At 51.0% G+C, this 15,445-nt stretch overlaps 1 protein-coding gene across 1 annotated transcript; it reads right to left on the bottom strand.

Annotated features, from left to right (window-relative positions):
- Positions 1-1,224: 1,224 nt before the first annotated feature.
- On the bottom strand, positions 1,225-4,137 carry LOC142004427 (granzyme B(G,H)-like). The gene is made up of 5 exons (XM_074982083.1): positions 4,083-4,137; positions 3,183-3,336; positions 2,809-2,953; positions 2,080-2,340; positions 1,225-1,374 (listed from the first exon to the last, which is right to left on the bottom strand). The coding sequence occupies exons 1-5, from the start codon at positions 4,135-4,137 to the stop codon at positions 1,225-1,227; spliced, it is 765 nt and encodes a 254-aa protein (XP_074838184.1).
- Between the last annotated feature and the right edge of the window lie 11,308 nt (positions 4,138-15,445).

The raw sequence follows: 15,445 nt of genomic DNA, 5'->3' as shown, positions 1-15,445 counted from the left end.
AACAAAGACTTATCCTGTGCTTGATTATAAACATAAGAGCTTTTATTAAGCATAAACAGTGGGATTTAAGTGGTTATAAAAGAAAACAGACAGATCAAAATAAGTCACTAAATTGCAATGAAAAGAAAATGCATAGCCACATAAAGGCAGGGAAGGTCGTGAGCACACCTTAGCCCTGAGCCCCTGCTGTGCCACCAGCTGGACATTTAAAGGCCTGGTCTGAAATATCAACCTTTCACAAGAATCCCTTTTCAATCGTTGTGCGCCAGTGTGCAGGAAGCAGTGGGAGATTGGAGGAGGAGTAGAGAGGTGGAGCTCGTGGACCTGCCAGAGTGCCTTTGTGGACCCCCAGGTTCCACAGACCCAAGAAATGACATAGTTCACCTCAAGGTTAGGGTACGTATTAGAAAAAAAGTCACTACCAAGCAACTTGTCAGTAAAATATTGCTCATACTACTAATTTCTTGTCATATCACCCATGGGTACATATTTTCTATAATCGAGAGCAGAGGTATAGGATCAATCATTCTTTGGTCACTTTCGTCAAGCATTTCTGTTGTCTAGTGTGGCTCAGCTACTATATTTGGGTAAGTCTACACAGCAAAGTTATTTCAAAATAAGTAACCTAGTACCAAGCTGATGCAACCATTATTTCTAAATAAACCCAAAATACCAGTTGCCGTATTTCAAAATCAGTAAACCTCATTCTACAAGGAATAGTGCCTATTTTGAAATAAGCCAGTATGCATCCAATCACTTCATTTTGAAATAGGCTCTATGTGGAATAGGGAATTGTGGAAGATATTTCAAAAACGAGTCCCTGTGTAAACATGGCCTTAGAGATTAACCAATTCATTGGGTCATGAGCTTTCACGGGTGAAACCCACTTCATCAGATGGAAATGGAGAATAATATTCCCTTGAAAGCTTGTGACCTATTGAGTTTGCTAGTCTTGAAGATGCCACAGGACTGCTTCCTGTGCCACAGACTATACCTCTGAGATGCGTCCTACGCGTCCCTACTAACCACTCATCTATCTTATACTGTATAATGCTACCTTTAACCTCTATGCATCAGACAAAGGTTATATATGACACAGCAAGTGAGTTAATCATAACATCAAATACAAAAAGAGTAATTAGCTAAAATGCATGACTACAGATCCATCCATCTGCAATACCCAACTATATCTTCAGGCAGGCTAGGGGAGATGGAGGCTCCCCTCTAAGGTCTCAGGTGACGCAGAGTTTTCCTGATCCACAGGACATATTCGGAAACCCTGGTGAACACCCGGGGTGGTGATCCATCATCTCTGCCATAGGAGACAACGCCCTTGACCTTCCCGTCACAGATCAGTGGGCCCCCGGAGTCACCCTGAGAAGTAAATATCAGGCACGGGGTTACCGATGTCCGAGCAGCGGGAGATGCTTTTTCTATTCGTGGTTCTGAAATTCAGCTGTGAACTGAAGATCCATGGTCAAGTCACTGCTGGGACCCAGGGGCTCCCATCCCATGGTCCAAAGACCCAGCTGGCACCTATACCTGAATTCTAGAATCTCACCCATTCTAGTGCCTCATTGCTAATATCTCTTCCTGTTTTCTTTAACCTGCTCGGTTCCTAGCTTGGATTCCTCATCCTGATTTCCAGCATCTGGCTGACTCCTGACCTTCATTTCCAGGGTCTCATGTTGCTTTGTCAGCTGCACTCTTGGGTTCTTGGTTCACCAATTCCCCTCTCTGACTCCTAAAATCAAGCTGATTCTCAGTCTGGATTTCTCTGGGATCTGCTCCTCACCATTAATAACTATCCCTGGATGTATCTGTTTCTTGTCATTTCATTTCTGGAACCTTCAAATGCGCAGCTGATTTCTGTCACTAATTTTTTATGAACCAACCAGTTCCCCGCCCACATTATCAGGGTCCATGTGAACAAACTGCCTGGTTCTTGTCTCTGATTTCCAGGGGACATCCCTGATTCCCACCACGGGGATCAACCCTTCACAATCATCCCAGACCTATCATTCTCCTCTTCTTGCAGCACATGGCCCTGGGTGCCCTGTGCCCCTGGGCCATATTCACCTGGAATGATGCCTTTCTCTTCTTGGGGTCCCCCATGCACAGCATTTTGGACGGTACGTAATATTGATGGAAGAGAGAGTGACAAAGATCACTGCTCATGACCTTCAGTTCGACCTCCTGCAGCGTCGTGACAGGTTGGACCTTTGCCTTACTACTAGTACGGCCCCAGCCAGCCACACTGCACACAGACCCCTCCTTCGCCTTCTTCTTCGACACAGAGATGGTGGCAATGGCTCTGCTTAGCTTGGCCTTTTCCTTCAACTGTGATGGCAGGGAGAGGGAGAAAGAGATAATTTAGTATGCAATGATGGCATAAAGGTGGTACCGCCAGCAGAGTGAGGTCACTGGGGGTGGGGTGATGGCATGGGGGCAGTACCTGCAGCAGTGTGAGGTCACTGGGGGTGGGGTGATGGGAGGGGGTGGTACCTGCAGCAGTGTGAGGTCACTGGGGGTGGGGTGATGGGAGGGGGTGGTACCTGCAGCAGTGTGAGGTCACTGGGGATGGGGTGATGGGAGGGGGTGGTACCTACAGCAGTGTGAGGTCACTGAGGGTGGGATGATGGGATGGGGGCGGTACCTACAGCAGTGTGAGGTCACCGGGGGTGGGATGATGGGATGAGGGTGGTACCTACAGCAGTGTGAGGTCACTGGGGCTGAGGTAATGGGATGAGGGTGGTACCTACAGCAGTGTGAGTCATTGGTCATGGAAGGATGGGGTGGAGACTGTACCTGCAACAGCATGATGTCATTTTGAAACATCTCATCGTTATATTCTGGGTGGGGGATCCGGCGACGCACCAGGATCTGCTGCCTTTGGGGTTCATCCTGCTGGCCCAGGGCAATGTCGTGGGCCCCCAGCAGCACGGTGATGTTGCTGTGAAGCAGAAGGGGATGTGGGTTCTGCAGGCAGGCCACTGTGAGAGCCTTGTGTGGTGGTTTTAGTTCAAAGGGGTCGGTGTGGGTGGATCCTTTCTAACGCTCATTCTCAGCGTACAGTCCCCAGGTCTGCAGGACCTTTCCCATGCCGGAGGGAGGGTGGCTTTGGCATGGCTCAAGGTTAGGGGACGTGTGAGCTCAGGGGCAGGGGATGGTGCACTTCTTACCGCAGGTTGCAGTTACAATGAGCCGCTGTTACCACCACGTCCTCCCGGATTAGGAACCCTCCGCAGCTGCGTTTGTCTCTTTGTGACTGTATTGTCACCAAGGCCATGTAGGGTCTGGAGTGAGGCATGACTTCCCTTCCCCCGATGATCTCCCCTGGCAGAGCCCCCAAGAGAAGGAGTTAGTTCAGGCCCCCAATCCAGCCAGCTGGGGCCCCTATCTCCCCACTGAGATTAAGGTCCCCAACATACTGCATAGAAACAGCCTGAGAATCTCTGCTCCTGACAGGTCATGCTGACGGAGGGGGTGTATCCCCATTCCACAGCCAGGTGCAGTGGGAACGTGACTCACATCCAACCCCTGCTGTTGAATGTGGGGAATTGGAAAATGTACCCAGATTCCTCCTCTGCTCACCCTCCCTCAGCGGCACCCTAACCGCCAGCTCCCACTCCCTTCCCAAAACCAGAGAATGAACCAGAGACCCTGGCTCCCAGCCCTCCATTGACATCAGCCCTTACTGAGTGTTTCTGGGGATTTATTGGAGTAGCATCAATCTCTGTTCTCACTTTCTGCCTCCCACTTGGCCCCCCCAGATCCACTCGGCTGATGGGGACACTCCTATGGCCCTGCCAGAAGCAACTGACTCTGGGGAGGAGCCCTTGTTTGGAGACAATGCAATAGGCCTGGACTCAAGCACCTATTGGCTGTGTTCCCTCTAAGTTGCGCACCTGGGCACCCAAGGGAGGTTCAAATGCCGCTCAGATGAATGGCATGGGTTTCTGTTGGTGGGTCCTGGCCACCCATGCTTTGCTGCGCGTACAAAATTAATTCTGCATGTGGGTGGAAAAAAATAGAGGGGCCATTGTTTATGGGCATGAAGGACCCATGTCCCAAGTACTCACCTGCCTGAGATCCTGGGGTCAGGAGATAAGCAAAGGGGAGTAGGAGCAGTAACATCCTCAGAGGTAGTCTGGGGGAATTGGTGAGACATCTGCCTCTGGGTTCACTTATTGACCGTGAGGGAGGGGAGGATGAAAACGAGGGCTTTCCCACCCCCGGATGACAGTCAGTTCTGGTTAAACCCCAGCTGCAGAGTCCTGCGGGGGAGGAGTTTACATGAGTGAATCATGTACTAACTGCTGTGCAGAACGAACAGAGAGGAACCTGGCTGGGGATGTGCCCTGGTCCTCACTGGGACGGTGCAAATCTGGGGCCTTGCATCCCCGTGGGACGGTGCACATCTGGGGCCCTGCGTCCCTGTGAAACAGTGAACATCTAGGGCCCTGCATACCCATGGGACAGTGCACATCTGGGGCCCTGCATCCCTATGGGATGGTGCAAATCTGGGTCCCTGCATCCCCATGGGACTGTGCACATCTGGGGTCCTGCATCCTCATGGGACAGTGACCCCCATACAGGGCACAGCACCTGGGAAATCAATCCCCAGAAAAAATCAATGAAGGGGAGATGTGCCCATTGGCAGCTCTTTCCAGGTAATAACAATTTACACTGGGCCTGTTTATAAACCAGAGTTTTTCAGTAAGCAAAAGAGTAGGTGTTAAGTGCTTAAAAATAAAAAAGGGCAGATCAAAGTGAGTTATAAAATTAAACAAAGGAGAAAACACTGCTAATTCTGTTTCCCTAAAAATCTATTTACTTGTGAGTTCTCACCCTAAACAGCTGCCTTTATAGAAGGGGAAATCTCCAGGTCAGAAATGATCTTCTCCTGACCTGGGTCTCCAGTACAGTTCACTGTCTTTCTTAGGGTGTCTCAGGCAATTTCCAAAGCAGGCTGAAGACAAACATGGAGAAACCCCGAGCCTTCTTGATACCTCTTCCCTGTGGAGGGCATTCCATTGTTCTCTTTGTGTAGAGGTATTCTTGACGATGGAAACTGTCACGTGAGTGAAATCACCTGCCCCTGTCCTTTCTACGTAATCCGCCATTGCCTGCACAGTGATATGAATATGACAGCAAAGTTCTTCAGATGTTGATTAACACCCATGAAAGGCCCTTTGTTGGCTAAGTACTTCCATCCTCTCACAAACCACACTCTCACAATAGGGTCGCCACACGTCCTCTTGTGGTCTTCACAGAATGAGCATTTGCAACTTGAATATTTAGAAGATACTTATAAGTGCAGCTACAAAAAGAATGCATGTACAAAAATAAGAGTTAGCCGGCCAGCAGATTATACCATTCCAAATGTTAGGTTGCAAGTCGTGTTTTGTCCAAAGCAGTTCTGAGGTATGAATATTTATACTCATAACCCACTTACTATAAAGCATAGAGATGGGTCTGTCACAGGGACACCTCAGGGCCCAGATGTGCACAGCTCCAGAGGTGCCAAGCTCCAGATGTGTACAGCCGCAGAGGCCCAGGGCCCAGATGTGCACAGCCCCAGAGGTGCAGGGCTCCAGATGTGCACAGCCCCTGAGGTGCCGGGCTCCGGATGTGCACAGCCTCAGAGATGCAGGGCTCCACAAGTGCACAGCCCCAGAGGCCCAGGGCCCAGATGTGTACAGCCCCAGAGGCCCAGGGCCCAGATGTGCACAGCCCCAGAGGTGAAGGGCTCCAGATGTGCACAGGCCCTGAGGTGCAGGGCTTCAGAAGTGCAGGGCTCCAGATGTGCACAGCCCCAGAGGCCCAGGGCCCAGAATTGCACAGCTCCAGAGGCCCAGGGCCCAGATGTTCACAGCGCCAGATGCCCAGGGCCCAGACGTGCACAGCCCCAGAGGTGCAGGGCTCCGGATGTGCACCGCCTCAGAGATGGAGGGCTCCATATGTGCACAGCCCCAGAGGCCCAGGGCCCAGGTGTGCACAGCCCCAGAGGTGCAGAGCTCCAGAAGTGAACAGCCCCAGAGGTGCAGGGCTCCAGAAGTGAACAGCCCCAGAGGCCCAGGGCCCAGATGTGCACAGCCCCAGAGGCCCAGAGGTGCCTTTTTGAAAGCTTTGCTCTCTGCCAGCTCTGCCAGGAGGCTGGCAAGCACCCTGCCTGCATGTAAACTCCTCCCTGCCAAGATCCCGACACTGTGGTTTGCTCTGAGCCCTGCATCATCCGGTCAGCTCTATAAGAGACCCTGGAGGCAGCCACGTCGCCTCTGCCCTGGACACCCTCGCAGGATGCAGCTGCAGTTCCTGCTCCTCGTGGTCCTTCCCTTCCCCCACAGGGCTCAGGCGGGTGAGCACAGAAGAGGGCTGCAGCTGGAGAAGCCCAGGCTCCTCCCCAGAGTCAGCTGCCTCCCCCCAAGCTATGGGGGTGTCCCCAGCATCCTGCTGCAGTGCCATGAGATCTGGGGGCTTCTGGGGTTCAGCCACGACCCATTTGATGGCCCTCAGGGCTGTGGGGTCTGGGGAGGGCAGATTTTGAGGTGTGAGAATCCAGGACACAGCTGCGACACCCCATATGTGTGGGGTGTGTGGTCACGGCCAGCTGGGGAGCGGTCAGCAGGAAGGTAAATGGGAGAGGGGAATTGATACTACCCCCCTGAGATCAAGGGGAGACAGAAAGTCAAGAAGGGCTGCTGCAGGTAGCCAGCTCTTGGCCAGGAAATGCTCCTGGTGTGGCTAGACCTTCCTGGGGGGGGAAGTGATGGCAGGTGGTTAGAGCGTGGGGCTACAGGGGGCAGGGCATTGACTCCTGGGTTCTGTCCCTCTGGGAGGGGTGCGTGGTCTAGTGGTTAGAGCGGGTGTCCCAGGATCAGGACTCCTGGGTTCCTTTTCCATTTCTGCCCTGGGAAAGCTGAGGGAGTCACCTTCTCGGATGTCCTGTGGGGATGAGGACTGGTCCTCCGTCTATATTGAGTCTCCAGACCAGGGTTTCTTAAGCTTTCTCTGCCATACAGGTCACAACGGGGCCCCAGGTCTCAGTTAACACAGGGGGACATGACGAAGCGGGGTGTGTGTGAGGGTTTGATTCCCCTGGTTCGGTTGCATGTGCTTCCTCCTGTCCTGCAATAACTGGAGGTGGGTGCCTCAGTTTCCCTAGACATCAAATCCATGCAGGGCAGTGAAGGGAGTATGGTCTGAGGACTTCTCACAGGTACACAAGGGATCTCCAGTCTCTTTGCAACCTAGGCCACCAGGAGACATCTTAGACATCTTTCTTCTCCAGGAAACAGGACAAAGACAGGAGGACAAGCCTAGGCTAGGGACCTCCTCTCCTAAGGTGGATTGTACGGGCGGCTTCTGGTTTCTGTGCTAAGTCTGTTCAACACTGTGACCCTGTCTACTGAAAGCCCTTCTGTTCTCCCTGCTGAGTGAGAACCACCTCTACCTGTGGGTGGGGCAGGCCTTGGGGTCCCTCACACACCTTAACAGTAGGCCAGCTGAACTAACTCCTTCTCTCGGCGTCTCTGCCAGGGGACATCATTGGAGGGCATGAAGTCAAACCACACTTCCGACCCTACATGGCCTCGCTCACTATCCACAAAGGAGGGAACGCATCAGACAGGTGTGGTGGGTTCCTGATCCGGGAGGATGTGGTGGTGACGGCAGCTCATTGCAACTGCAACCTGGGGTAAGAAAGGCAGGGTCCCCTGGCCCTCTGCCAGCCCTTGTCCTAACCTGGGCCTGACTGTGTCTGATTCCCTGGAAAGGGTGATATTCGCCCACCATATTGAGGTTAACAAACCACGACTGAACCCAGAACATGGGTCTGTCTGTAGCATCTGTATCCCCTTATGTTTCACAGCAACATTTCTGTGCTGCTGGGGGCCCACAACCTTTCCATGGATGAACTGGGCACGCAGAACATCTTGGTCCAAAGGAGAATCCCCCACCCACAATTCAGAGATGCCACGTTTGAAAATGACATCATGCTGCTACAGGTACGGTCCCCTTGACATCACCCATCCCCAGTGACCTCACACTGCTGCAGAAACCGCCCCATCCCATCACCCCGCCCCTAGTGACCTCACACTGCTGCAGGAACCGCCCCATCCCATCACCCCGCCCCCAGTGATGTCATGCTGCTACAGGTACCATCCACATCCCATCACCCCACCACCAGTGACCTCGCACTGCTCCTCAACAACCTTAACTGCGGGGCAGTTAACTTTTTAGCTGAACCTGCACCAACTGCTGTAGTATACTCCAGAGGGCCCAGGTTCAAATCCCCTTCTCACCATCCTACCCCCGGTGGACATGTGGCATCCTAGTTGACATTGGGAGGTGCTCTACCTAATCCCATTCCCCTAAGAATGATTCACCTCCCAGCAGAAGTTCTAATTTCCCTTCTGCCTTTTCCCCCAATGACAGCTGCAGCACAAGGCCAAGCTGAGCCGGGCTGTGGATGTTATTCCTCTTCCCCACCATAAGGTGAAGAGGGGGGATGTATGCAGTGTGGATGGCTGGGGCCAGAAAAGTATCAACTCCTCAGCCCCAGCCACCTCAACTCTGCAGGAAGTGGAACTGAAGAACCTGGACGGGTGTATGTGTCTGCCTGGCCTTTATCCACAATTCGTGCCCTCGAGAATGCTGTGTGGGGGGGACCCCCAGAAGAGGAAGGGGCCTTTCCGGGTGAGTGTGGGGCTGTGTTGGTGGAGCAGGAGAAATGTCCTGGGAAGCAGGAGCCAGACCTGACCAGATCCTTGAAATTAGGAATATAGGCTCTGAGCCTAGGCAAGGAAGGGTAGCTCTGTGGTTGGGGTATTGGCCTTTTCAACCCAAGGCTGTGAGCTCCATTCTTTTAAGAGTCTGGAGCAAATTAAAAAAAAATCACTCAGGCATGGTGATAGGCTCTATTTTGAATGCAGAAGACTGGACTGAATGACGTCTCAAGATCCTTTCTATGTGGTATAAGCTCTCATGGGCAAAGACCCACCAAAGCTTATGCTCCAAAGTATCTGTTAGTCTATAAGGTGCCACAGGACTTCTTGTTGTTCTCGAAGATACAGACTAACATGGTTACCTCTCTGATACCTTTCTATGTGGTATGTATACTTCCATGTTTTAAGAACAAGGCAGGTCTTTCAAACGTGGCATGGCTCCTCAACATTTGGTAGAGGAACTGGCTGGATCATAGAGTTGGGGGGCAGGAATCATCATCCACGACAAGAAAACAGGGATGGACCATAAGTTCTGGCCAGAGAACCCAGAAATCAGGCTTGGGAATCAACTGGATCCTAGGGGAGAGATGACAGAAATTGCCACCAGCAGAAACCAGAGGTGGAGCAGAGAAATCGGTAGGCTAGCCTACAACAGGGAGCAGCCTGGTGCTGGAAATCGCAGCCAGGAATCAAGGATGGGAACTGGGCATTAGGGAGATCCTGGGAACCAGGGACGGGGCAGTTTGGGTTTTGGCATCCTAGAAGCCTAGGGCTGGAAGGGACCTCAGGAGGCCATTGAGTCCATCCCCTGCCCAAAGCAGGATCAACCCCTACTAAATCACCCCAGCCAGGACTTTGTCAAGCTGGGACTTAAAAACCTCTAGGGACGGAGATTCCACCAGCTCTCTAGGCAACACATTCCAGTGCTTCACCTCCCTCCTGGGGAAAGAGTTTTTCCTAATATCCAACCTACACCTCCCTCGCTGTCACATGAGACCATTGCTCCTTGTTCTGCCATCCGTCACAGCCTCTCTCCATCCTCTTTAGAGCTCCCTTCAGGAAGTTGAAGGCTGCTGTCAAATCTCCCCTCATTCTTCTCTTCTGCAAACTAAATAAGCCCAAATCCTTTGGCCTCTCCTCAGAGGTCATGTGCTCCAGCCCCCCAGTCATTGTGGTTGCCCTCTGCTAGACCCTTTCCAATGCATCCACATCCTTTCGATAGATTTCTCAGCCTGCCCTTTGCTTAGACCTCTGTAACTCTTCCTTTGGTTGTTGCTTCTCAGGGTGACTCCGGGGGCCCCTTGGTGTGTGATGGGAAAGCCCAAGGCATCGTCTCCTATGGCAAAGATAACTTGTCCGTTCCCAGCGTGTTCACCAAGCTCTCCAAATATGTTTGCTGGATCAGAAAAACTCTGCACAAGCTGAAGCCTTGAGGAGCACGACCATCTCCTCGAGAGTCATGGGAGAGATGGGTATAACAGAAGGATGGGAGGAGGGAGGGAGGGATGTGTAGCCAGCTATTTTAGTGCATTGCTCCTTCATAGTGTGGTGTTATGATTAAATGTACAGCTCCCCTGTCCATAGGAGGGGTCAGTGCAGACATCCAATGCCCCACTCTTTGGGGATGCCCCTGGTGGGTGCCTCAACCTTCCTGTGGATGGGACCTGCAGAGCTTAGGCAGCCTGGGGGATTACCTATGGGGCCAGTTGCAAATGGGTTGCTGAAAACATGCATCACATTACAAATCATTGTGTGCACGCTGTTCTTAAAACGGGTACAAAAGTATGGTTTGATGTTACTTGTGAAGGACCATCTCATAGTCACATCAATTGTAGCTCCTGCATTAGAGCTTTTTTTGCTGAAGTGGAAAAAATGGCTCTTCTTGATATTTTGGTTGCTGACTTCTGGTGTAGATCATCCCAGAGATGTCTTTCTGACCTGAGTTTGAATATCTCCAGGGATGGAGATTCCACAGTTGATTCCAGTGTTTAACCACCCGGACAGTTAGGAAGTTTTTCTTAATGGCCAACCTAATCCTCCCTGGCTAAGGTTTAAGCCCATTGCTTCTTGTCCTGATCTCAGAGGCCAAGAAGAACATTTTTAATCCCTCCTCCTTCTTGCAACACTCTTTACGTACTAGAAACCTGCTATCCACTCCCCCTCTGTTTGCTGAACTAAACAAGCCAATTTTTTTTCAGTCTTCCCTCATAGCTCATGTTTTCTAGGAACATGGAGATATACTTATCTCACAGAGCTGGACAGGCCCTCAAGAGGTTGTTAAGTCCACTCCCTTGCTCTGAGCACAGGGCATAGCACCATACCAGACAGATGTTTTCTTTTAATCTATCCTGCCCCTAGAGCCTGGAAAAGCCCACTCAAGGGCTGAGCTCACAAACCCGGGTTGACAAGGCCTGTGTTTTAAGCACTGAGACGTCCATCTCTCACCCTTTCTTTCCTTTTCTAATAGTGTTTCATGAGTTAGGTCCCAGAGGTGGGGGCAGGTCTAGTTAGAAGCCTATGACAGGCGTGTGGTTTGAACCCAGGCCTTCCTTGAAGGACCAGAACATCCAGACGAAGGAAAGAGAACATATTGGCTACATCTACACTAGCCCAAATCTTTCAAATGGCCATGCAAATGGCCATTTCAAAAATTCCTAATGAGGTGCTGAAATACGTAATCAGCGCCTCATTAGCATGCTGCCAGCCATGGCATTTTGAAATTGCTGTGGCTTGCTGCCATGTGGCTTGTCCAGACCGGGCTCCTTTTCGAAAGGACCCCACCAACTTTGGAATCCCCTTGTTCCTATCTGCTGATAGGAATAAGAGGATTTCGAGGTTCCCAGGGTCCTTTCGAAAAGGGCCCTCATCTGGATGAGCCGCGCGGCAGCAAGCCATGGCAATTTCGAAGGGCCACGGCTGGTGGCATGCTAATGAGGTGCTGGATGTGTGTCAGCGCCTCGTTAGTAATCTTTGAAATGGCCATTTGCATGGCTATTTCGAAGATTTGGGCTACAGTAGACACGGCCAAGGCTACCTCTACCCTGGAAGAACGTGTCTAATGGAAGCTACTGTTGGAAGAGATGTTCCAACAAAATTTCTCTTGACAGATTGCGCCTACACATAAAAGTGGATCGATCTTTTGATCTGCTTTATTGACAAACACTCCCCTCCCATCCCATCCTGAGCACCTACACAGCTTTTTTTTCTACAGTTGTCACCAGTTTTCTACAGTTGTCATCAACAAAATGCTCCCTTAAAAGGCCCCTCCCAGACACACTTGACCTGCACTGCATGAGATCCACAGAGCCAACAACCAGTTGCAGACCCCGTGCACGCATCATGGACCCTCAGTTGCAGCAGCAGCAGCAGCTGCCAGAAGCCCTGGGCTAAGGGCTGCTGCATGCGGCGACCATAGAGCCCCGCAGGGGCTGGACAGAGCGTCCGTCAGCTGATGGCCGCCATGGAGGACCCCGCTATTTTGACATAGCAGGATGTGGATCATCTACACATGCCCAACTTAGATGCTGAACGTCGAAATAGGGCACTATTCCCATCTTCGGATAGGAATAGCGATTTTGACGTCTCGCCACCTAACGTCGATTTCAACATCGAAATAGCTCACGGTGTGTGTAGACGTGACATGTGCTATTTTGACGTTGTGCCGGCTACTTCGAAGTAGCCAGCTACTGTAGACGCACCCTAAAGGAGCTACTTCGGTTTATACCAGAAATGCAGGAACACCGGTTTCCAACAAACACAGCATTTTTGTCTACACAAAACCTCTAAAAGGGATCTTGCTTGCTTTTTCCTTTACAAATGTTATTCTACAGCCACATTTAACAAATGACATTTCTCAAAGGAGGGCAAATTCTAATCTTAAGCCTCTCTTATTCCCCAGAACAATTGTAATGCAAGTATTGCCACTGGTGGTACAATTCTGATTAGCAGGAACGTCTCCCATGAGTAAAATGTTGAAGCGAACGTGTTGGAAGCATTTGAGGAATGAGAAACAGGTTGAATGGGGGTGGGAGGGATAGGTCACTGGTTAGAGCAATGTTCTTGTCAATTCAGGGTTATAAGGTCAACCATTCTTAGACAGAGGCAGCCCAACTGACCATATTGTGATCCAGATAGAGGCCCCCCGTCTCAAGAATGAACATTTCCTTTCAGATTCCAAGGTGGTGGGAGGGTTGGAGAAGAGAGAGTAAAGAGGACCAGAGGAGTAAGAAACAAGAAAAAAACCACCACCAACATAATAATGGTTTTGAAAACAATCCTTGGATGGGGGTGAGCATATTTGGTACTCCTCTATCCCCCGGTGGGCTCCATGGGATTATGGGACCAGCATTTCACCTGGTGTTAACAAGCATCACACCCCTGAAGTCAAGCTTCTGACCCATGATCTGTGAAACCAATTGAAATGAGAGTGATTGATTCAGAGACCAACAGAGACTGATACCTGACCAGATAGCCCACCAAGTGGATGTGACCAGGTAAGGTGGGTAGCAAGGTAGTTAGCTTAGCTAGACAGATGGTTGTTGTGTATCACATTACTGGAGGTACAGCCCCCTCATCCCATCACCCCACCCCCCAGTTGGTATGTGCCACCACTGTACTGCAGTTTTTAAAAGGATGCCCCACCCTGTCCCCTCCAGCTGTACCCCTACCTCAAGCAAAGCTCCATCGTCCAAGAGGAATCGTTCTCTCTCTCTCTCCCCAGTGACAGCTGAGTCAGAAGGCCAAGTTGACCCGGGCTGTGGGCACCATCCCCCTGTCCCAGCAAGAGATGAGGGAGGGGGACGTTTGCAGTGTGGCCAGTTGGTCGAACTCTATGTCTAGTGTAGACGTAGCCTTAGTCTGATTTCTTGCTCCCCAGAGATGATACGGATTGTCTGACCCCAGAAGGAAAACAATGAAAGACAGATACATGTGACTCTGAAACATTAAAATACATTGTTTAAAATTGTAATTAATAAGGAGGGTTAATACAGAAGGAAAGTGTTTGGAATGACTAGCACAGCCTCAGATAAGCAAAGATTGACTGAAAATGTAGATGCAACACCACCATCTACTGGATAGTGATGGAAGCAGCAGAGAAAGTAAGAGACTCAAAGTCCAGGAGTTCTTAGCAAGTGTCTAATATCTCCCGCTCACTTTCTCTCTCTCTGATGGGAGTCCATCTGTCTGTTGGTGAATCTGTTTTGCTCAAGAACACCGCCTAAACAGCAAAAGTTTGGGCCACCACATTTAGTATGCAGTTTCCTCTTCTCCTAATTTAGAGCCAGGTTGGGGTTTGGTTGTGCCAGGAAAAGGGGATGTGCCTGGAATGGAAAGGTTTTCCAGAACCTGGAATGGGAGGGGCACAGAGAGGAGGGATGCTATACTGCAGCGTGGCCACTGGGGGCAGTAGAATGGACACCTGGGGATGGGACTCTGCATGATGAAAGCCACTGGACTGAGTAAGTAATCTCCCTGTCCCAAACAAAGCTGCATTTGGGGATGGAGCCCAGGCTGTGGCTGGTCCCTGGAGCCTTGTCCCTTCCCCTCTGGACAGACTGGAGGATGGGGGTTGCGCAGCTGGAGGTCAGAACCAGCCCCCAGAGCCTCAATCTCTGGACCAGCTGTAGTGGGGGGCGGCAGCTGGAGGTTGGGACCAGACCCCGAAGTCCCACCCTACCCAGAACAGTGGGAGAGTGGGGGGCACTGGAGAATGGGGCCAGCCCCCACAGCCTTGACCCCCCTGGACAAGCTGAAGGCTGTGGCAGGGTAGGGGGTGGCTGAAGGCTAGGGCCAACCCATGAAGCCCTGCACCTGATCATCTTCAGACCAGGGAGTGGCTGCTAGAGACCACCAATGGTCCTCTCAGCCCTGTCCCCTCAAGAGGACCACTGCCCACTGTCATATTTCTTTCAGGCTTCCACCATGATCTCCAAAGAGACCCCAGCTCCAAGGCTCCTCCTCACTTCCTTCTGCCTTGCTTCTCTTGCCTCCATTTTCATCCTTTGACAGACCCCACTCCAAGAGAAAAACAAAGTAAATTCAATCCCCACAACTTGACGAATGCTCAAAAAGCAATTCTTTATTTAAGCTTCAGAGTTTCTTTGCATTTGGACCATTGGGTCAACCTCCAAACCGTTCCGAAGCAGAATTCAGGCTGTGGGTTATAATGTGAGAAGACAGAGAGAACATGCAATGAAATCATATGGCTTGGGAGCTAAATTAGGAGAGAAGCTGGAGAAACGGAGGAGTTGCGTTTGCAAGCTAGGATGAGGGGACTGAGAAACAGTAAGCGTGGATTTGAAGCAACAGATTTGGTCTCATTGGTTCCTAGGAGGCTAATATAAAATGCAACTTAAGAAGAATACCAAAATTGCAGCAAAGAAGGTTTATAGAATCCCAGGGCTGGAAGGGACCTCAGGAGGTTATCAAGTTCAGCCCCCTGCCTAAAGCAGGATCAATGCCAACTAAATTATCCCAATCAGGACTTTGTCGAGCCAGGACTTAAAAACCTCCAGGGACTGAAATTCCACCACTTCTCCAGGTAACACATTCCAGTGCTTCACCACCCTCCTGGGGAAATAACTTTTCCTAATATCCAACCTACACTTCCTTCTGTAGCTTCAGACCATTGCTCCTTCTTCTGCCATCTGTCACCACTGAGAACAGCTTCTCTCCATCCTCTTTAGAGCCCCCGTTCAAGAATTTATCAGATCACC

This window comes from Carettochelys insculpta, chromosome 32 (genome assembly GCF_033958435.1).
Source record: "Carettochelys insculpta isolate YL-2023 chromosome 32, ASM3395843v1, whole genome shotgun sequence".
Taxonomy (NCBI): domain Eukaryota; kingdom Metazoa; phylum Chordata; order Testudines; family Carettochelyidae; genus Carettochelys; species Carettochelys insculpta.
Note: the sequence above shows the minus strand (reverse complement) of the source record. Positions and strands in the feature narration are given on the sequence as shown.